The sequence below is a fragment of the Amblyraja radiata genome, chromosome 29 (genome assembly GCF_010909765.2).
Source record: "Amblyraja radiata isolate CabotCenter1 chromosome 29, sAmbRad1.1.pri, whole genome shotgun sequence".
Classification (NCBI taxonomy): domain Eukaryota; kingdom Metazoa; phylum Chordata; class Chondrichthyes; order Rajiformes; family Rajidae; genus Amblyraja; species Amblyraja radiata.
This window is the reverse complement of record NC_045984.1, coordinates 26,793,191-26,815,751: the sequence shown is the minus strand read 5'-3', so window position 1 is coordinate 26,815,751 and position 22,561 is coordinate 26,793,191. Positions and strand designations below refer to the sequence as shown.

At 51.3% G+C, this 22,561-nt stretch overlaps 1 protein-coding gene across 1 annotated transcript; it reads left to right on the top strand.

Annotated features, from left to right (window-relative positions):
• Nucleotides 1-3,784: 3,784 nt before the first annotated feature.
• Nucleotides 3,785-21,049, top strand: LOC116989518 (ectoderm-neural cortex protein 1-like). Its single transcript, XM_033046985.1, has 3 exons — nt 3,785-4,163; nt 12,371-14,170; nt 20,345-21,049. Exon 2 carries the CDS (start codon nt 12,372-12,374, stop codon nt 14,139-14,141), a length of 1,770 nt encoding a protein of 589 aa, XP_032902876.1. The 5' UTR covers nt 3,785-4,163; nt 12,371; the 3' UTR covers nt 14,142-14,170; nt 20,345-21,049.
• Nucleotides 21,050-22,561: the final 1,512 nt, after the last annotated feature.

The following is a 22,561-nucleotide window of genomic DNA, read 5'->3' as shown; positions in this document are numbered from 1 at the left end:
GAGCTCTATCTAACTCAAGTGGCAGTAGCAGAACAGCAAGTGGCAGACTGTTCTCTCCCAGGGTTGGTCATAGAGTGATCCAGCGTGCAAACAGGCCCTTCGGCCCAACCTGCCCACACCGTCCAACATGTCCCAGCTACACTAGTCCCACCTGCCAGCATTTGGCCCATATCCCTCCAAACCTGTCCTATCCGTGTACCTGTCTAACTGCTTCTTAAATGTTGGGATAGTCCCTGCTTCAACTACCTCCTCTGGCAGCTTGTTCCATACACCCACATGCAGGCAGAGGAGATTACTTTAAGTTAGCATCATGTTCGGCATGGACATTGTGGGCCGAAGGGCCTGTTCCTGCGCTGTTGCACGGAGCGATATTCTCCAGATGGAGACGGAAGGCGTTTGGGCGAGTGGGCCCATTGAGCGGGCTGGGTAGCGGAGGCTCAGATACCGATCGACCTTCATCTAACTGAATGGAGCAACAGTCTCGAGGGACTGAAAGGCTTGCTCATGTTGCAATGGGCTGGGTAAGACAAGCATTGCAGAGCGCTGTAAGTGTAGGGGGGTGAACACAATGTGCGGTTTGTGCCCTGGCCATCAGCAGTCTGCCAGCATCGAGGTGAAAGAAGCAAGCAATTGTTCCCTTCATTTTCAAACCACACACTGCCCGTCTCAGTCTGGGTATTGTGTGGAAAAGCTAGTGTGTGTTACTGCTGCTGCCCCATGTAGATCGCCAGCTCCCGGCTAATACACTGCTCCACTCACCGCCCGCAGCCCAATACAGAGACATAGACCCTGTCCTTTAATGGGCAGGTTAGGACGGAACTGCAGATGCTGGTTTATACCGAAGATAGACACAAAATACGGGAGTGGGTCAGGCAGCATCTCTGGAGAGGAGGAATAGGTGTCAATTCCGGCCTGACTCCTTTTTTCCAGATTGGAGTCTGAAGAAGGATTCCGACGCAAAACGTCACCTATTCCTTTTCTCCAGAGATGCTGCCTGACCCACTGAGTTACTCCAGCACTTTGTGTCTACCTTTAATGGTTTAGTTTTCGAGATGCAGCACGGAAACCGGCCCACTGAGTCCACGCCGACCACAATCACCAGTTCCATCCTGCCCCAATTTACAGAAGTCAATTCCCCCACAAACCCGCACCTCTTTAGAATGCGAGAGGAAACCAGAGCACCCGGAGAAAACCCCCCGCGGTCACAGGGAGAACGTGCAAACTCCACATAGAAAAGCACCTGCAGTTAGGATCGAACTAAGGTCTCTGGCGCAGCAAGGCAGCAACTCATCTGCTGTGCCACTGTGCCGCCCATGTTGAGTCAGTTAGTTTGGAATGATAACTTTTAATAGAGAATTAAATGTCACCAATATGAGATGGGGGGGGGGGGGGTGCAAAGAAAAAAATAATTTAAAAAATGTCACCAATAGTACAAAAACACAGTGGTGGAGTTGCTGCCTTACAGCACTTGCAGCGCCAGAGACCTGTGTTCAATCCCGACCACGGGTGCTGTCTGTGCGGAGTCTGTACGTTGTCCCAGTGACCTGCGTGGGTTTTCTCCGAGATCTTCGGTTTCCTCCCACGCTCCAAAGGCGTGCAGGTTAATTGGCTTGGTAAAAAATGTAAGACAATTGTCCATAGTATAGGATAGTGTTAATGTGCGGGGATCGCTGGTCGGCAGGGGACTCGGTGGGCCGAAGGGCTTGTTTTCGCGCTGTATCTCAAAACGAAACTAAAACTAGAACACCAGACTGATTCTTGGGATACAAAAGAAAAAGACAAAGTGCTGGAGTGACTCAGCGGTTCAAACAGCATCTCAATGGAGAAAACGGATAGGTGACGTTTCACACCAGCAACCAGCATTCGCAGTTAGTTCTTGCTTTCTCATTCTTGGGATGGCAGGTCTGTCATCCGAAGAGCAACTAAGCAGACCAGACTTTTACCCTGTAAGGTTTAGAGGAATGAGAGATGACCTTATTCAATTCCATAAAATTCTTATCGGGCTTGACAAGGTTCAGGTTCATTAGCCATGATCACATTGAATGGCTCGAAGGGCCGAATGGCCTAATCCTGCACCTATTGTCTATTGCTGGGTGCTACGGTCAAATGTGATAGTAACAATTGATGGGCCGATGGGCTTCAATTATTTCGCTTGGGCAGCTTAAAAACCCAGCGGTATGAATAGTGATTTCTCTATAACTTCAAGTAACCCTTGCAATCTCTGTCCTTCCCTCACCCTAGTCATCCTATTAGCTTCACTGCAGGCCTGCTGACTTTCACTGCTTATATCCACTCGTTATCACCTTCTCCACAGCCAACAATGGACCATTGTGGGCTCCACCTTTCCGTGATCAACGTTGCTGGCTTTGATTTGTTCTTTTCATACCTTTCATTCATTTGCATTTTGTACCTTTTCATACCTCTAGTTTCCCTCTCTCCCCGACTCTCAGTCTGAGGAAGGGTCTCGACCCGAAACGTCACCTGTTCCTTTTCTCCAGAGATGCTGCCAGACCCTCTGGGTTAATCCAGAATTTTGTGCCCATTGTGTTTTAGGGAAAAGATATCTCCTCGACAGAAGCTGAAACCAAAAAAAGATTGAAGAACAATTATGAGGGACGGCACAGAATTAGGCCATTCGGCCCATCAAGTTTACCACGCCTTTCAATCGTGGCTGATCTATCTCTCCCTCCTAACCCCATAACTCCGGCCTTCTCTCCATAACCTCTGACACTCGTACTAATCAAGAATCTATCTATCTCTGCCTTAAAAATATCCATTGATTTGGCCGGGATTCCCGGGATGGCGGGACTGTCGTATGCTGAGAGAATGGAGCGGCTGGGCTTGTATACTCTGGAGTTTAGAAGGATGAGAGGGTATCTTATTGAAACATATAAGATTGTTAAGGGTTTGGACACACTAGAGGCAGGAAACATGTTCCCGATGTTGGGGGAGTCCAGAACCAGGGGCCACAGTTTAAGAATAAGGGGTAAGCCATTTAGAACGGAGATGAGGGAACACTTTTTCACCCAGAGAGTTGTGAGTCTGTGGAATTCTCTGCCTCAGAGGGCGGTGGAGGCCGGGTCTATGGATACTTTCAAGAGAGAGCTAGATAGGGCTCTTAAAGATAGCGGAGTCAGGGGATATGGGGAGAAGGCAGGAACGGGGTACTGATTGGGGATGGTACACAACATTTTTTGTGTACCTTCGATTTTCCAGCATCTGCAGTTCCTTCTTAAATACTGATTGTGGATGATCAGCCATGATCACAGTGAATGGCGGTGCTGGCTCGAAGGGCCGAATTGTCTACTCCTGCACCTATTGTCTATTGTCCTCCACAGCCTTCTGTGGCAAATAATTCCACAGATTCACCGCCTTTATCTCGCCGGGAGATTAAACAAAAATTATATTGCAGCTCTTCCCTTCCACTGAAAGCGCAGAGACTCACAAAGTCGGGAGGAAATATTTGACCAGCTGGGGCAAGTATCATTTTACAAGAGTCACTCTTGCCAAAAAAAGCTCTTCCCCTCTCGCTACTGATTTGACGACAGCCTTGTCAATATTCTGATGTGTCTACAAAGAAACCTACATCCTGCCTTCTCCATTCGCCAGGACCAGCGTCAGTCAAACAGAGCGCTCCTTTGTGTGTGTGTGTGTGTTTTGTAAAATAAAGTTGTGACTACACATAAATTTTGAAAGAGAAGTTTGTGCGTTTGTTTTCATTGATGTTTTGGAGAGAGATGAAGAGAGAGGGGGGAGGGATGGGGGGAGGAGGAGGTGAGGGGAGGTTTAGCTGAAGGGCTGAGTTTCTGGGGTAAAGATCCTTGATGGGAATTGATCGAGGGTTTGTTTCATTGTGGGTTGTTACCAAGGCGGAGTGGGCACCTCCCACAAGGTGGGTGGGGAGTACCGCTCCATAAATGTACCGAGAGCCAAAGATCTTTGCCGAGAGCTGCAGGGGGATGAGAAGTGAGAGGGAGGACGGTGCGTGGAGCACAGAGACCATGCGTCAGGAGTAGTCCAGTGCTAAGTTTCTTTTTTGCAAAGCGCTGCCACTGAGTGCACCGCCTCTCATCCGCCTGTAGAATCACTGCTCTCTCTCCTTTACACCGCCACCTGGGACGGATCTGTAAAGCCGCGACTCATTCCTTCTTCAAGGCCTCGAGGTAGGTTGTGCAGAGTTTTATTAAAGGGGGGTGGAGGTAGAACAGAAAGTTCTGCAGCCTTTCTGCGGAGAGAACGTTCTGCAACGACTGGTCTGTGTGTGTGTCCTGCTCTGCGTTGCATCTGCAAGCGTTGCAGGAGGAAACAGGTCCGGGCAAGGTCCCACGGGCAAATGGAGGGAGGGAGGAAGGAAGCTGGAAGAAGATGTTCCCATTTTGCACTGTCGTTGAGTTTTCGCTTCTGTGATCAATGTGTTACAGACCAGAGTAGAAGCGAGCAGCGTTCAATTCTCCAAAGCTGGAGCTTTAAAAAAATTTTTTAACACAAAATGCTGGAGTAACTCGGCGGGTCGGGCAGCATCACTGGAGAGAAGGAATAGAAACATAGAAAATAGGTGCAGGGATAGGCGATGCAAAATTAGGTGCAAAATAGGCGATGTTTCGTGCTGAGACCCCTCTTCGGACGCTGCCTGACCCGCTGAGTAACTCCAGCTTTGTGTGTCTTATCTTGGGTGTAAACCAACATCTTGCAGTTCCTTTATAAATTGTGTTTTTTTTTAAATTGTTGGCAGTGGTGGTTTTCCCACCGGTCCAATCTCTCTCTGGTCGTTTCACAATGAACGGGTCGCACCTAGAGAGGATAGAGAATCCTGGCGATTCTCTACCCAAGGCGGCTGAGGGCTCGTTTGCTGATTGTAGCCAAAATCAGGAATAGATTTGGGGAGAAAGACACAGAATGCTGGAGAAATTCAGCGGGTCAGGCAGCATGGCAGATTAGAGTTCCTGCTATCTGACCCGCTGAGTTACTCCAGCTTTTTGGGGCTATCTTCGGTGTAAATCTGCAGTTCCTTCCTACACAATAGATTTGGGGATTTTGTTTAATGAATGAGGTTCTGTGTTTTCTGAATCGCCACCTATCCGTGCTCTCCAGAGATGCTACCTGACCTGCTGAGTTACTCCATCCAGCACTTTGTGTCCTTTTGTCTAAACCAGCATCTGCAGTTCCTTCGTTTCTACTGAAAAAAAATATACCTAGTTTTATTTTAGTTTAGGGTACACAAAATTGCTGGAGGAACTCAGCGGGTGCAGCAGCATCTATGGAGCGAAGGAAATAGGCGACGTTTCGGGCCGAAACCCTTCTTCAGACTCGTGTACTGAGGTACAGCGAAAAGCTTTTTGTTGTTGTGTGCTATCCAGTCAGTGGAAAGACAATACATGATGACAATCGAGCCGTCCACAGTGTATGGATACAGGAGAAAGGAAATAACATTTAGTGCAAGATGAAGTCCAATTAAACATAGAGAGTGGTCCTGAGCTACCATCTACATTATTGGAGACTCTTGGACTAAGTCCAATTAAACATAATCCAAGAGCCTTCAATGAGGTAGATGGTAGCTCAGGACTGCTCTCTAGTTGGTGATAGGATGGTTCAGTTGCCTGATCACCAGTTGGGAAGAAACTATCCTTGAATCTAGAGGTAGATAAAAATGCTGTAGAAACTTAGCTGGTGAGGCAGCATCTATGGAGAGAAGGCATAGACGATGTTTCGGGTCAAGACCCTTCTTGGAGGATGTTGGGGGAGTCCAGAACCAGGGACCACAGTTTAAGAATACAGGGCAAGCCATTTAGAACGGAGACGAGGAAACACTTTTTCTCACAGAGAGTGGTGAGTCTGTGGAATTCTCTGCCTCAGAGGGCGGTGGAGGCAGGTTCTCTTGATGCTTTCAAGAGAGAGCTAGATAGGGCTCTTAAAGATAGTGGAGTCAGGGAATATGGGGAGAAGGCAGGAATGGGGTACTGATTGGGGATGATCAGCCATGATCACATTAAATGGCGGTGCTGGCTCGAAGGGCCAAATGGCCTACTCCTGCGCCTATTGTCTATTCAGACTGATGTTGGGAGGGGGGTGGGGTGGGGAAAGAAAGGAAGAGAACGGAGAGAGCAGTGTGCGTTTTCACACTTCTATACTTCTTGTCAGAGGGGTGAGTGACTGGGTTGAGACTGGTCCTTGATGATGCTGCTGGCCTTGCCGAGGCAGCGTGAAGTGTAGATGGAGTCAATGGGAGGGAAGTTGGTTTGTGTGATGGTCCCCAATTCTCTGCAATTTCTTGTGGTCTTGGATGGAGCTGTTCCCGAACCATGCAATAACGCACCTCGATTAAAATGCTTCCTACGGCGCATCTGTAGAAGTTGGTGAGAGTTGTTGGGGACTTGCCGATCTTTCAGATCAACCATTTTGTGTGAAAACGGTGGGAGTTCAGGGGTTAAATTAGGATCCAGTTCTTGCACTGAGCTGGTATCCATCCACTGGAGTGTGAAAGGTGAAGACTGGATTCATTTGAGGTCTTGTAAGATGTGATTTGAGAAATTGAATGTTCATTTTCTCTGGTGGAGCTCAGAACAAAACACGGAGGGGGGGAGGGGTGTGGGGGCTTAACGTTAGACCCAGGGGTGAAGTCTGCAGGATTTGCCTCGCACTGGTACAAGTTGGGGCCTCTGCCCAGAAGCCTGGGGTGCTGGGCTTGGTTCGAGACTCAGCGGTGAAGCTGATGGGAGATACGAGGGCTGTTTAACTAGAGGGAGTCAAGCGCGGCACGGTGGCACAGCGGTGGAATTGCTGCCTCACAGCGCCAGAGACCCGGGTTCGATCCTGACTACGGGTGCTGGTCTGTATGGAGTTTGTAAGTTCTCGTGTGCAGGGAGGAACTGCAGATGCTGGCTAAAAACCGATGATAGACACAAAACGCTGGAGTAACTCAGCGGGTTAGGCAGCATCTCTGGAGAAAAGGAATAGGTGATGTTTTGGGTAAAGATTCTCTTTTTTCCTTGGTTTACATTCTCCCCGTGACCAGCGTGGGTTTTCTCCGGTTTCCTCCCACACTCTAAAAACGTACAGGTTTGTAGGTTAATTGGCTTGGTTTAATTGTAAATTGTCCCTAGTGTGTAGGGTAGTGTTAGTGTGCCGGGATCGCTGGTCGGCACGGACTCGATGAGCCGAAGGGGCCCGTTTCTGCGCTGTATCTCTAAACTAAATGGACAAAGTAATCGGTGCACCTGCAAAATTGCTTTTGTGGGAGGTTAGCGTGTACAAATTTAGCATTTGTTACAGGGAACCACCTTCCCATTAAGTTTTTGTGTTGTCAATGATAAAATGATTTAAATGCCAAATTTGTACATGTCAACCTCCCACCAAAGCACCACGCTAATGCACAGAGTATCGGTTGCAGTCATTTTTAATTTAGTTGCGGAGATACAGTGTGGAAAAAGGCCATTCGGCCCACAAAGTCCGTGCTGACCATCGATCAGCCGCACACTCGTTTCATGTTGTCCCACTTTCACAGTCCCAGGTTCGATTCTGCTGCCTTTGTGGAGTTTGCACGTTCTCCCTGTGACCATGTAGGTTTCTTCCCGCTTCCCAAACACGTGCGAGGTTGTAGGTTGATCCGTCTCTGTAAACGGACCCTGGGTGTGTAAGGAGTGGGTGAGAATGGAGAGTGGAACCAGTGTGAATGTAACTCAGCGGGTCAGGCAGCCTCTCTGGAGAAAAGGAATTGGTGACGTTTCTGCTCAGAATAGGTGACGTTTCTGGTCGGAAGCCTTCTTCAGACGCGAGCGTGAAAGGGCGATAAGTGCACAGCATGGACTCGTGGGCTGAAGGGCCCATTCCCACGCCGTGTCTCACAACTAAATTAAACTTGTCGCCTGATTCCACCTTTTTCATTGTCATCGATGAGGATAGAACTTGCCACTCGCAGCCCCTGGTGTCCCAATGGCTTTGCGGTTGAGTGTATCTATGTACTGCGCTCTCTTACATACAACAGGGGCCCGGACAGCTGAGTAACCTGCCCAGCCTCTGTTGACAATGCCCGCACCTCTGACCCTCGGCGACCATGGTGTTTCCATTTCCCAATAACCCTGTACGTCTCTGGAGTGTGGGAGGAAACCCGGATAGGCAGCAATTCTACCAAGTTCCACCCGAAGATTTAAGATGCTCCGTCTTAGCCCAAACTCCCCCCCCCCCCCCCCCCCCCCCCCCCCCCCAATGATGCAAGTCTCTGGGCAATGAACGGCGGAAGCTCTTCATGGGCAGAAACCAGCCGCGGATAATTTGCTGAAACTCTTTGAAGCGCACGCCATGTTCCATCTGTGTTTCTATTTATCAGACCCACCAGTATAACGTGTCACGGCGAGGAAGCCAACCAGCCCAAATGGATTAGGACTTCTTTCGCATTTCCTGCACTGATACTGGATGTAAATCTCCTTCTCCCCCCCCACCTCAGTTCCCTCCCTTCCCGTACCATCAGCTCACACTCCCCATGCCCAACCTAAATCGATAGGACAATGGCAGGATTTTTTTTTCGTTTTGGAGTGGCCCTTCGGCCCACTGAGCCCGTGCCGGCCAGCAATCCCCGCGCACTAACACTATCCTACACACTAGGGACCACTTTACCAAGGCCAATTAACCTACAAACCTTCACGTCTTTGGAATGTGGGAGGAAACCGGAGCGCCTGGAGAAACCCCACGTGGTCAGGATGGGACCCGGGTGTCTGGCGCTGTGAGGCAGGGACTCTACCTCTGCGCCACCGTGCTGCCCATATTATATGGATGATCGGAATACGATTATTATTTTTTTGTAAACTTCCATCACCAAGTGTTTGGCCACCTGTTGTCTCACAATGCGACTGCTATCTGTCTCGGGGCACGTGAATGAATGAATGAATGAATAGGTTTATTGGCCAAGTATTCACATACAAGGGATTTGCTTTGGTGCTCCGCCCGCAAGCGACAACATGACATACACAGTGACATCCCCATTGCAGGACCATGTCACTGGGTCCACAAGATTGTGTGTAGGAAGGAACGGCAGATGCTGGTTTAAAGCAAAGATGGGCACCAAATGCTGGAGTAACTCAGCGGGGGCAGGCAGCATCTCTGGAGAGAAGGAACGGGTGACGAATCCCATTGAAATGAAACATCGCCCATTCCTTCTCTCCAGAGAACCTGCCTGTCCCGCTGAGTTACTCCAGCATTCTGTGTCTATCCACAACATTGTGCGCTGAATTTGTACCCCTCTGGTGATTGATGCTGGGGGTGAACAAGAGCCACTGGGAATCTGCTGTGAGTCTTAAACTCTAGCTGTGTGCTGAGGGCCCATTCTCCTGTGCATTACGCTAGCTGTCTTGTCCCTGGTCTGTGAGAGGCAGTCTTTTCCCCCACCCCCACCCTTTGTGTAATTATATATAATTTCAGCCAAGTGCAGGAAGTGACTGTGAACCACCGGCATTCCTCTTCACTTCAGGGCTGCACACATGAAAAGACGTCTTTAAATCTTCAAACGGCCTTGGCTTCTCCCCGCAAAGCCAGGGATAAAAGGATTCTACTGCTCTGAGGAAGCATGCGTGGAATTCTTTTTATTTGGTCAAAGATTAGCTCTCCCCTCCCCCCCCCCCCCCCCCCCCCCCACATACACTCATCTGCCTTCCTGTTACTGTCTACCCTGCGAGGAGGATCTTTATGTTATGGCTGAATCCTTTCATGTCGAGCCCTGCAGTCTTGGTTCAGGGCAAGCATCCAGATTTAGGCGGCCGTGGTTTCAAGTCCCAGTTCCGACCGTGCCAACAATGCCGTCCTGACCTCCCCTCGTCCACCTCACTGGAGACCTTTGAGCTTCCTTTAATTCATTAAACTACCCTTTATCCTGTATCTGTGCACTTTTTTTAAAATTCAAAAAATGTATTCAATTATTAAAAAAATAAAATTACACTACAATAAAACAAACCGGATCCCACCACCATTATAAAATACAAACAAATACCCTTAATGAAATACTGTACAATTATCTTACACTCCTTGTCAATGATACATTCAACACCCTGCGGAGCCCAACGGTCCCCGAACTCCCCCAGGGTGCCCGTGGACAGGGCGTATTCCCTTTCTAACCCCACCCCACCCGGGCACGGACGTAACCCCGGAAAAGGGGCAGGCAGCCGGCTCGGGTACGGCCCTCCACCGCTTGGCGCCGTGACTCGCGGATGGCCAGCTTGGCCAGGCCCAGGAGCAACCCAACCAGTACGCCTTCAGCCCTACCCTCTCTGTCTTTGCACTCTTTGACAGGATAGCACGCAAGCACTAGAGAGCTTTCCACTGTACCTCATGACACGAACCGTAAACTAAACAAACAAAACTTCCACATGATAGACAAAAAGTGTTGGAGTAGGGTTAGGTGGGGGGGAGGGAGAGGGGGGGTGGGAAGGAGAGAGGATGGTGGGAGGGGAATAGGGTGGGAGGAGGGGGGGTGGTGGTGGAAATGAGGAGTGGTAGCGGGAGGAGGGAGAGGGGTGAGTAGATGGAGGGAGAGGGGAGGAGGAAGGGGGGTGGGTGGATGGAGGGAGAGGGGAGGAGGAAGGGGAGAGGGTGAACAAATCTGAGCTGGGTCTTTCATGGATAGAATCTGGAAATGTGTGTGCACTTGGAGGAAGATTTAATATATAGTCGTCTTCTGTTGAGCCCAAGTTGTTGCGTTAGTCATTGATGTTAACTCTACATTAGTCAGTGATCTAGAGGAAGGCGCCATGTTTGATGAGCTGTAGGGCTCTGTCCTAGTAATTGGTGGCCTCCACCCATTCTGGTGAACTAATATCCAGTGTGCAGGCACAGTGGTGCACATTTTTCCACCTTTGTGTTTGAACACAATATTGGGTTGGGCCCAGACTGTGTCCTTCCCAGAGCGATTGCTGGCGGCAATTTGTGTAATGAACCGTAGGCCGGGCGAACGGGAGCTGGTCTCTGCCACATTCCCATGGTCAGGCGCCCTGTTCTGATTCCGAGGTAAGGCTCCGAAGGACAAGAGACTGTGCCATTCCGTTTGCGGGAGGTGTGCAGTTTACCTTAGAGATACAGAGAGGAAACAGGCCCTTCGGCCCACCGTGTCCGTGCCGTCCAGCGATCACCCTCCCTGTGCACTAGCACGATCCTACACACACTAGGGGACAATTTACAATTTTTACTGAAGCCAATTGACAAACAAACCCGTACCTCTTTGGAATTCTGAGTGCAAGTATCTTGGACAACGAAGAGTGTTCAAGGAATTCAAGATACATGTCCAAGATACTTAATCACCAAGTTATCTCTTAGGACCCGCAATGCAAGCCTGTGCTAAACATGATCTAAACTTAGATCATGATCCATCAGTCTGAAGAATGGTCCAAACCCGAAACGTCACCTCTAGACTTTACAGATAGAGCACGGAAACAGGTTGTGATGGGGGATGGGCTGGGTTTGGATCGGGCTGGGTTTGATGGGATTGGGCCGGGGTCTGGAATGGGCTGGGTTCTTGGTTCTTGGTTTCTTGGTCCTCCAAAATATTCCAAATGGAATTTAAACTGGAGGTGGTGAAGGGAGGGCTTAAGCCAGAAAGGGTTATTGGGAAGAAAGACTAACTTTAAATTTAGTTGCATCTGGTTGGGTAACTATAGTAGGGTGGAGATTATTCCATGCTTTAATTGTGCGGGGGAAGAACGAATTGCTGTATATGGGTTTGATGGGGATCGGGCTGGGGTCTGGAATGGGCTGGGTTTGATGGGAATGGGCTGGGTTTGATGGGGAACGGGCTGGGTTTGATGGGAATGGGCTGGGTTTGATGGGGAACGTGCCGGGGTCTGGATCGGGCTGGGTTTGATGGGGATCAGGCTGGGGTCTGGATCGGGCTGGGTTTGATGTGGATCAGGCTGGGGTCTGGATCGTGCTGGGTTTGATGGGAATGGGCTGGGCTTGATGGGGAACGTGCCGGGGTCTGGGTCGTGCTGGGTTTGATGGGGATCGGGCTGGGGTCTGGATCGGGCTGGGTTTGATGGGGATCGGGCTGGGGTCTGGATCGGGCTGGGGTCTGGATCAGGCTGGGTTTGATGGGGATCAGGCTGGGGTCTGGATCGGGCTGGGTTTGATGGGGATCGGGCTGGGTTTGATGGGAATGGGCTGGGGTCTGGGTCGTGCTGGGTTTGATGGGGATCAGGCTGGGGTCTGGATCCGGCTGGGTTTGATGGGGATCGGGCTGGGCTTGATGGGGATCGGGCTGGGCTTGATGGGGATCGGGCTGGGTTTGATGGGGATCGGGCTGGGGTTTGGATCGGGCTGGGTTTGATGGGGATCGGGCTGGGGTTTGGATCGTGCCGGGTGTTGACGTCCTGTTCTCCTTCTCCTCTCTCGGCAGCATGTCGGTGACGGTCCACGAGAATCGCAAGTCTCGCTCCAGCTCGGGCTCGATGAACATCCAGCTGTTCCACAAGCCGTCGCACGCCGACAGCCTGCTGACCCACCTCAACCTGCTGCGCAAGCGCCACCTGTTCACGGACGTGACGCTGTGCGCGGGCGCCCGCACCTTCCAGTGCCACCGGGCGGTGCTGGCCTCCTGCAGCCGCTACTTTGAGGCCATGTTCGCCGGCGGCATGAAGGAGAGCCGGGACGGCACGGTCAACTTCCACGACTCGCTGCACCCCGAGGTGCTGGAGCTGCTGCTGGACTACGCCTACACCGCGCGCGTCCTCATCAACGAGGAGAATGCCGAGTCGCTGCTGGAGGCCAGCGATATGCTGCAGTTCCACGAGATCCGCGACGCATCGGCTGAGTTCTTGCAGAAGAACCTGCACCCCATGAACTGCCTGGGCATGATGCTCCTGTCCGACGCCCACCAGTGCGAGCAGCTCTTCCAGCTCTCCTGGCAGACGTGCCTGGCCTACTTCACCGTCCTGTACCGCACCGACGACTTCCTGGGCCTGCCCGTGGACAAGCTGCTGGAGCTGGTCCTCAGCGAAGACCTGGAGGTGGAGGACGAGAGTTTGGTGTACGAGGCGGTGATGGGTTGGGTGAAGCACGACCTGCAGCGGAGGCTGGAGCACCTGCCCGAACTCCTGCGCTGCGTGCGCCTGGCCCTGCTGCCCCAGTCCTACCTGTACCACAGCGTGCTGGGCGAGGACCTGGTGGCGGGTCACAAACTGGGCCGGGGGGTGGTGGAGGAGGCCATCTCCTGCAAGCTGAGGATCCTGCAGAACGACGGGGTGGTCACCCTGCTGTGCGCCCGACCCCGCAAGGTCAACCACGACATCCTGCTGCTGGGCGGGCAGACCTTCGCCTGCGACAAGATCTACGCCATCGACCAGAAGACCAAGGCGGTCACGCCCAAGGCGGACATCCCCAGCCCGCGCAAGGAGTGCAGCGCTTGCGCCATTGGCTGCAAGGTCTACGTGACGGGGGGCAGGAGCTCGGAGAACGGGGTGTCCCGGGACGTCTGGGTGTACGACACCCTGCACGACGAGTGGGCTAAGGCGGCCCCCATGCTGCTGGCGCGGTACGGACATGGCACGGCGGAGCTGGACCAGTGCCTGTACGCGGTGGGCGGGCACACGGCGGTCAGCGCCATCCTGCCCGCCTCGCCCTCCGTCTCGGTCAAGCAGGTGGAGCAGTTCGACCCGCAGGCCAACAAGTGGACGCTGGTGGCCCCGCTGCGCGAGGGGGTGAGCAACGCCGCCGTGGTGGGCGCCAAGCTCAAGCTCTTCGTCTTCGGCGGCACCAGCGTCAACCGGGAGAAACTGCCGCGGGTGCAGTGCTACTCGCCGGGCGAGAACCGCTGGACGGTGCCCGCCAAGTGCCCGCAGCCCTGGCGCTACACCTCCGCCGCCGTGGTGGGCGATCACATCGTGGTCATCGGCGGCGACACCGAGATCTCGGCAAACTCCGCCTACCGCTTCAACACCGACACCTACCAGTGGTCCAAGTTCGGCGACATGGCGGCCCGGAGAGTCAGCTGCCACTCAGTCGCCTCCGGCAACCGTCTCTACGTGGTTGGCGGCTACTTTGGCGACCAGCGCTGCAAGACCCTGGACTGTTACGATGCCTCCACCGACTCCTGGAGCAACGTTACCACCGTTCCCTACGCCCTCATTCCCACCGCCTTCGTCAGCACCTGGAAGTATCTCTCCGTGTAGGACCATCACCATAACACCAGCGCCCTCAGGTAACCACCACCCCGGCACCACGTACATGCCGCAGTTACTCAGCGGGACAGGCAGAGAGAGGGGATGGGTGACGTTTAGGGTCTTCTTCTTTCGTGTGGCGTGCACAGCCTGAAGTTGTCGGACAACTTGTTCGATTTGATCTTCTGTTTGTGCACGTCGAGTTAATTGCATTAGTCGAAACAGGGCTGACCATGTGAAGGTTGCAATCTCCCACCCCACGTTTCGGGTCGAGACCCTTCTTCAGACTGAGTCGGGGGAGAGCGAGGGAGAGGGACCAGAGATATGGAAGAGGACAAAGAGCATGTAAGGTGTGGAAAGGACAGATCAAAGTGGTCGATGATTAAGGAAATGTACGATGGTTCAATGCTGGCTGAGGGGAAGGTGACCACGAGGCAAACAAACAGTAAAATTATTCAGGAGGGCAGTGAAACTAGTCGGAGGACTAAGGTGGGGAAGTAAATGTCACTTTAGCTCCAGAGTTGCTGCCTGTCCCACTGAGTTGCTCCAGCATTTTTGTCTCCATCTCGCCTCAGTGTTTGGTTTAGTTTAGTTAAGAGATACTGCACAGAAACGGGCCCTTCGGCACATAGTCCGCACCAACCAGCGATCCCCGCACACTAGCACTGTCCCACACACACTGTCCCACACACATTTTACCAAGCCACTTAACGTACAAACCTCTAGCTCCGTCTTTGGAGTGTGGGAGGAAACCGAAGATCTCGGAGAAAACCTACACAGGTCACGGGGGGTAAAACTCTGTACTGACAGCACGTAGATCGAAGTCGGGTCTCTGGCGCTGTGAGGCAGCAACTCTACCGCTGCGCCACCAGTTAGCCAGCAGAAGCCTCGTCCCCTGTAGCTGGAGGTCATGTAAATGACCCAGTAAACCAGTGGGATAGGGCTGAACACATTCAGGTTATTGTCACGTGTACAGAGGTACAGTGCAAAATCTTTTTTTTGCGTGGTAAACAGTCAGCGGAAAGACAAATACATGATTACATTCGAGCCATCCACAGTGTGCAGATACAGGATAAAAGGGAATAACGTTTAGTGCAAGGCAAAGTCTGATTAACGACAGTCCGAAGGTCTCCAATGAGGTAGATGGTAGCTCAGGACCGCTCTCTGGTTGTTGATGAGTGAGGGTAGGGACTTTGTAGGTAATGGTCATAGAGTGATACAGTGTGGAAACAGGCCCTTCGGCCCAACTTGCCCACACTGGCCAACATGTCCCAGCCACACTAGTCCCACCTGCCTGCGCTTGGTCCATATCCGTCCAAACCTGTCCTATCCATGTACCTGTCTAACTGTTTCTTAAACGTTGGGATAGTCCCAGACTCAAACTACCTCCTCTGGCAGCTTGTTCCATATCCCCACCAACCCTTTGTGTGGAAAAAGTTACTCCTCAGATTCCTATTAAACCTTTCCCCCTTCACCTTGAACCTATGTCATCTGGTCCTCGATTCCCCTACTCTGGGCAAGAGACTCAGTGCATTTACCCGATCTATTCCTCTCATGATTTTACACAACTCTAGAATATCACCCCTCATCCTCCTGCGCCCCAAGGAATAGAGACCCAGCCTACTCAACCTCTCCCTATAGCTCATATAATGGTAAGTAATCTTGGCTGAAGTGAGGAGCATAAGGAGTTAACGACAAAACTCAGCCGGGCCAGGTTTTGGGCGTGCCTCGCCTTTGAAGGTGTGCTAGTGTTTTCCAACCCTCTTGAAGGCTGCTATTTCAATCAAATTCTCCGGATGCCGTACTGATTGGAGTGATTCACGCAGGGGCACTGCGACCCTTGGGTTGCCAGAGTCCGCGAGTCTCGCCAGAGTCCTCGCACCTCAGAAAAGGCTTGTGTGTGGGGTCGAGTTCCATGTGGGGTCGAGTTCAATAGACAATTGGTGCAGGAGTAGGCCATTTGGCCCCCTAGAGCCAGCACCGCCATTCAATGTGATCCCGTTCCTGCCTTCTCCCCACCGACATTCAGTACAGACGTGGACAAAGACTTGTCGACACAAGGAAAATGTTGGGGTAACTCAGTGGGTCAGGCATGGATGGGTGACGTTTCGGGTCGGGACCCTTCTTCAGACTCAGTGGGGCGGCACAGCAGCTGTAGAGTTGCTGCCTCACAGCGCCGGAGACCCAGGTTCGATCCTGACTATGGGTGCTGTCTGCACACAGGTTGTACAGTCTCCCAGTAACCGTGTGGGTTTTCTCCGGTTTCCTCCCACACTCCAAAGACGTGGCAGGTTTTTAGGTTAAATAGACACAAAGTGTTGGAGTAAATCAGCTCGACGGCCAACGTCTCTGGAGAAAAGGAAATGGTGATGCTTCTGGTTGGAACCCTTCTTCAGACCCAAAACGTCGCCAATTCCTTCTCTCCAGAGATGCTGCCTGTCCCGCTGAGTTACTCCTGCACTTTGTGTGTGTGTATCTTGGCCACAAACCAGCATCTGCATTTACTTCCTACACAGGTTTTTGTAATTGGTTTCTGTAAAAGTAAAATTGTAAATTGTCCCTCGTGTGCAGGGATGTGTCAGTGCCGGGGTGATCGCTGGTCGGCACCGTCTCGGTGGGCTGATGGGCCCGTTTCCACGCGGCATCTCTAAAGTCTGTAATCTCTTGAGCTGACCTGTATATCGTTCCGCCAACATTCCTTGGAGAGCGGACTTCCCCGGTTCCTGATCGTGCCCTGCTGCTGGTGGTCCATGTGATTCCAGGTCCGATCAGCAAGTACAGGTTCCTGTTTGTCCCTGGGAGGAGAAATTGGGCACTAAGGAACAATTTACATTTACACCAAGCCAAATAACCTACAAACCTCGAAACCGTCTTTGGAGTGTGGGAGGAAGCCGGAGCTCCCGGAGAAAACCCACGCAGGTCACGGGGAGAACGTACATTCTCGGCATCCGTAGTCGGGGTCGAACCTGTGTCTCTGGCGCTGTGAGGCAACAGCTCTACCAGCTGTGCCACCCTCTGTCGCCTTTAAAGCGATCAAGTGACCCAGTTGGAGATCGGGCGACCCAGTGTGGCCCATCCTGCTTGGCCGTTCCCCTCTAGCCAGCTCTGACTGCTTCCCGCAGGCTGCGGATATTCCAAGCAACTCAAGTGGATGTGACAGCGAGCTGCCTTGCTGGGTTATGTAATTATAGCCGGATAATCCTGTTTTAATGCTGGTGAGTGAGTGATTTTTAAATATCAGTCGGGGGATGGCTTTGGCAGGGTTCCCCCTCTTGCCGTTGTGTGGGCTGGGATTGTGTACGAGTAAAACGACTGTTTAAACTAACCTGGGCAAGTCCAGGAATACATTCTGGCAGAAACGGGGTGGAGTTTACTGCCATGCCCCAACGCAGAGAAGCCAGAGAATTCTGTCAGCTGAGCCCTGCAGGTCAAAGGTCGGGGGCAGGGAGGTGTCCGATTACATTGACTTGCTGTTCATAGTAATGGCAGCTAGCAGCGAGGGAGCAGAGCAGAGCAGAGCAGGCACTGTGTGGAGGGTGCTGGTGTTCTGAGTGCGTTTAAACTGTGCCTAGTATTCAGCTGCTGTGCTTGGAGGTGTAGGAACGGCTTCTTCCCTACAACTATCAGGCTATTAAATGCCACAACCTCCAAATTGGTTTCCAACTGCATAGACTTGCGGGGTATTTTTTATACCCCGCAAGTTATATATTTTTTATATCGAAGACAGACACAAATTGCTGGAGTAACTCGGCGGGACTGGCAACATCTCTGGAGAAAAGGAATAGGTGACGTTTCGGGTCGAGACCCTTCTTAGAGATCTTGGGTCCCTTCGGCCCACTGGGACCGTGCCAATTGGCGATCCCCCGCACATTACCACCACCCTACACACGCTAGGGACAATTTTTACATTTACCAAGCCAATTTACCCACATACCTGTACATCCTGTGGAGTGTGGGAGGAAACCTGGAGCTCCCGGAGAAAACCAGCGCAGGTCACGGGGAGAACGTGCAAACTCCGCACAGACAGCACCCGTGGTCTCCAGTGCTGCAAGCGCTGTAAGGCAGCAACTCTACCGCTGTGCCACCGTGGCCGTGACTTTGGCAAGAGCCCTCTATGGTCACTTTCCCCAAACAACAATGACAATCTCAGACAGACACAAAAAGCTGGAGTAACTCAGCGGGTCAGGCAGCATCTCTGGAGAAGTGGAACGGGTGACGTTTCGGGTCGAGACCCTTCTTCAGACTGAGGGTCAGGGGAAAGCAAAACAAGAGATATAGACTGTGCTAGATAAAGGGATATAGATCAAATGAATGAAATAAATTCTTACATGCAGCAGCATAACAGAATATGTAAACATACTAGTATTCTGTAAACAATATCATAAACGGAAAGAAAGTTCTGTCTGCGTGTATATACTTGGGAGCATTAGTTTTGTCTTTTTGCACTATTGCTTGTGTGTGTGTGTGTATACATGTGTGTGTGTACGTGTGTGTGTGTATATATAAATATACGTGTGTATGTACACACAAAGACAAAACCAAATCCCCCAAGTCTATGCAGTTCAGAGCTTATTTGAGATTGTAGTGTTTAATAGCCTAATGGCTGTAGGGAAGAGGCTGTTCCTGAACCTGGACGTTATAGTTTTCAGGCTTCTAAACCTTCTTACTGATGGCAGGAGTGAAACGAGTGCGTGGCCAGGATGGTGTGGGTCTCTGATGATGCTGGCTGCCTTTTTGAGGCAGCGACTCTTGTAAATCCGTTCGATGATGGGGAGGGCAGAACCCGTGATGGACTGTGCAGTGTTTGCCACTTTTTGCAGTCTTCTTCGCTCCTGGGCTATTGTAGTCGATTTATTTGTCTGCTTTTTAGATGTACTGAACTTTGTTTACATATGATATATTTGATATGTTTACATATCTGCTGTGCTGCTGCTAGTAAGAATTCTATTATTCCGTTTCGGGGCGTATGACATTAAAACACTCTTGACTCTTGGTTCGAGAGGCTGTAGAGATGCAAGTTCAGCAGAGAGGGGAATTGCTGGTAATCTTTCTAAAGGGGCCACTCTACTGTGGGCCAGCCAAGCAGAGAGTTTCCATGGCGACAGAGGCTTCACATTGTGCCTTTAGGGGACAATCTGTGGCGAGAACTGCTGACGACTGCATTTCCAAAATGGCCGTGCAACACCAGGTGACCTGCACAAAATGGAGGGCTCCCCTTTCCGGGGGGGTGGGGGGTGGGGGGGGGGAACATGCCGGCTGAAGTGAGCCTTAGACTCCTAGGTAGGACTAAAGATTTAGGTTTATTGTCACGTGTACAGATGTACAGTACAAAGCTTCACTATCCGATCAGGATGCTACCCTGTGTGGAATTCATTGCCACAGATGGCAGGGAAGGCCAAGTCATTGGGTATTTTTACAGTCTGAAATGGGGGGTCTCGAACCGAAACATCACCCATTCCATCTCTCCAGAGATGCTGCCTGTCCCGTTGAGCTACTTCAGTATTTTGTGTCTTCAGGTATTTTTAAGGTGCAGATTGTCGGTTTTGTTCAGTTTGAGATACAGCGCGGAAACGGGCTCTTTGTCCCACCGAGTCCGCACCGACCAGCGATCCCCGCACACTAACACTATCCTACACACACACACACACACTAGGGACAATTTACAATTTTACCAAGCCAATTAACCTACAAACCTGTATGTTTTGATAGTGTGGGGGGGAACTGGAGCTCCTGGAGAAAACTCATGCATGCCACAGGGAGATCATACAAACTCCATATAGACAGCACCAGTAGTCAGGATCTAACCCGGGTCTCTGGCGCTGTAAGGCAGCAACTCTACCGCTGCGCCGCCTTCTTGATTAGTAATGGTGTCGGGGATTATGTGGAGAAGGCGGGAGAGTGGGGTTGCGAGGGGAGGATAGATCAGCCGTGATTGAATGGCGGAATAGACTCCGTGGGCCGAATGGCCTAATTCTGCTGCTGTAACATATGAACTTATCAGGTACAATCAAGTGAAAGGAATTACATTTAAAAAGAGTACAGCAATTGTATTGGAGGATAGGTGATCCTACACAGGGAAGAACAAGCGAAGAGTCGGCAGGATGGGAGTGTAGGTGAGATGTTGACAAGCAAACTCTTCGGTTTTGTCATCACTTGTAGAGGTTCCAGAACCCTCTTGGTGGGATGCTGAATATCTGTTGTTGTTTTTAATCCAGGCCTCGAGGAGCGTGCGATGCTGTTGACCAGTGGAGATGTTTTGGACGAGTCGCGTTGGCGTTGCCGCCTTTGCCGTCATTCCCTCTGCTTGGACCCACGGAGCCTGAGGAAGGATTGAAGCGGGAGGTCCAGCTGAGGACTGGGGCCAGACGCACGGCGGGTTTGAGCAGCACTGCTCCAGAGAGTTACTGGACTCCCACCTCTCTCGCCTACGCCAACCTTTAACACAAGAGACGCTAAAATGACTGCCGTTGTGGTAGGCGGCTGCGACTGACTGATTCAATGGATGGCTGAGCCAGGTTATGGTGCTATTTCCTACCCCGTTTGCTAAGGGTTGGCACCTTGTAATTCTGTGGCCTTCTGCTGCTGTGTGGGACAGAGACAGTGTGTGCATCTGACGTACAGGTATGGAGTGAACATCCTGGGTCAAATACTGTGGTCTCCACCACCTTGACCATATCGGAGCAGGTTTACATGGTTTAGAGACACAGCATGGAAACTGGCCCTTCGGCCCACCAAGGCCATGCTATCCAGCGATGACCCTTGCACACTAGTCCTATGTTATCCCACCTTCCCATCCACTCCCCACACACCGAGGACAGTTTTTCAGAGGCTGATTAACCTCCCAACCCGCACGTCTTTGGATTGTGGAAGGAAAAGGGCGCACCCAGAGTAAAGCCACGCAGGAGAACGTGCAGACTCCACACAGGCTGCTACTGAGGTCAGGGTTGAACATGGGTCTCTGGTGCTGCGAGGGAAGGAACTGCAGATGCTGGTGGACACAAAATGCTGGAGTAACTCAGCGGGACGGGCAGCATCACTGGAGAATCTGATGCTGTGAGGCAATGGAATTGTTCAAGGAAGGGACTTTCCACTGTTGCCTGAAGACCAGTGCTACAGAACTGGCAAAACCTGCCTCCAGGAAGTAACCTTGTTAAAGCTGGAACCTGTTCTTGATCAGAATCTGTGAACTGTGGTCCTGTTTTTTTTTTTGTTTTTTTTACTCCATTCACAAAGGCTACCCACAGAAGGTGGAATTCTTTGCCACAGAAGGCTGTGGGGGCCACAAGTCAGTGGATAGTTTTAAGGCAGAGATAGATAGATTCTTGAATAGTATGGGTGTCAGAGGTTATGGGGAGAATGGGGTTAGGAGGCAGAGATAGATCCGCCATTATTGAATGGTGGAATGGGCTTGATGGGCCGAATGGCCTAATTCTACTATTCTTTATCACCTTTTGTTATTTGGATGTTAATTTTTGCCATGGCTCTTTCATGTTCTCTCACACTGCATTTGGTACAAGCTTCGATGAACCCAAGAGAAAACACGCCTTACTAAAAATCTACCAAGATCGCCCTTCCTTCATCGAGGAGGCATCTGACCCCAGTGTCATAAGCAAGTGTATTTTTTTCACCTTTTTTTAAAATATTTTTTTTTTTTTTTTTTTTTTTTTTTTTTTTTGAAAGCTCTATTTTCGTGTTGGTAGTATGTGTGAAGTCTTTTAAGTTGTACACCACGAGGGAGTAACCCGGTGGGTTTGTGTATCACCTTGCCCCGCTGCCGAGTGCAAACTTGCCGTGTGTTGGGTGATGTTGGGCACTCTTTCCATCCTGGTCCTCCAGGCAAGTAACACCATAAGCCCAACAAAACCACCGCTGGTTTACAGCCAAAACATCAGAGGTGAACCTCCACGTCAGAAACGCTGCTGCGTTCAAAGAGTTTTGCACTTCACCTGCACCATCTTGAGTCTGCTGAGATTTGCCTCTGTATGCCTTAAGCTAACCCGACTAACTCCCCGCCCCTGTCTCTGTGCTTTGGTACATATATCCCACACCATCCATACATGGGGATAATAGGTTGCATTCCTGGTACCATGCGGTTTTCGTGTGTGGGAAAGAACTGCTGATGCTGGTTTAAGTAGAAGATGGACACAAAATGCTGGAGTAATTCTGCGGGACAGGCAGCATCTCTGGGGAGAAGGAATGGGTGACATTTCGGGTCAAGACCCTTCTTCAGTCCCATTCCTTCTCTCCGGAGATGCTGCCTGTCCCGCTGAGTTACTCCCGCTTTTTGAGTCGACCGTCTGGACTTCAGAAGGGGCGGGCTCTCATTTGCAACAATTGGCCTCTGCATCAGGAGGGAAGTGTGAAGGGCAGCTTGTGTGGGGAGGGAAAGAAAGAGAGAATATCAGGGTTGATTGGCTATGGCGGCCATTGTA

What these genes read in the sequence shown, in the direction of transcription:
- LOC116989518 (XM_033046985.1), top strand. Translation starts at nt 12,372, where the DNA reads ATGTCGGTGACGGTCCACGAGAATCGCAAGTCTCGCTCCAGCTCGGGC.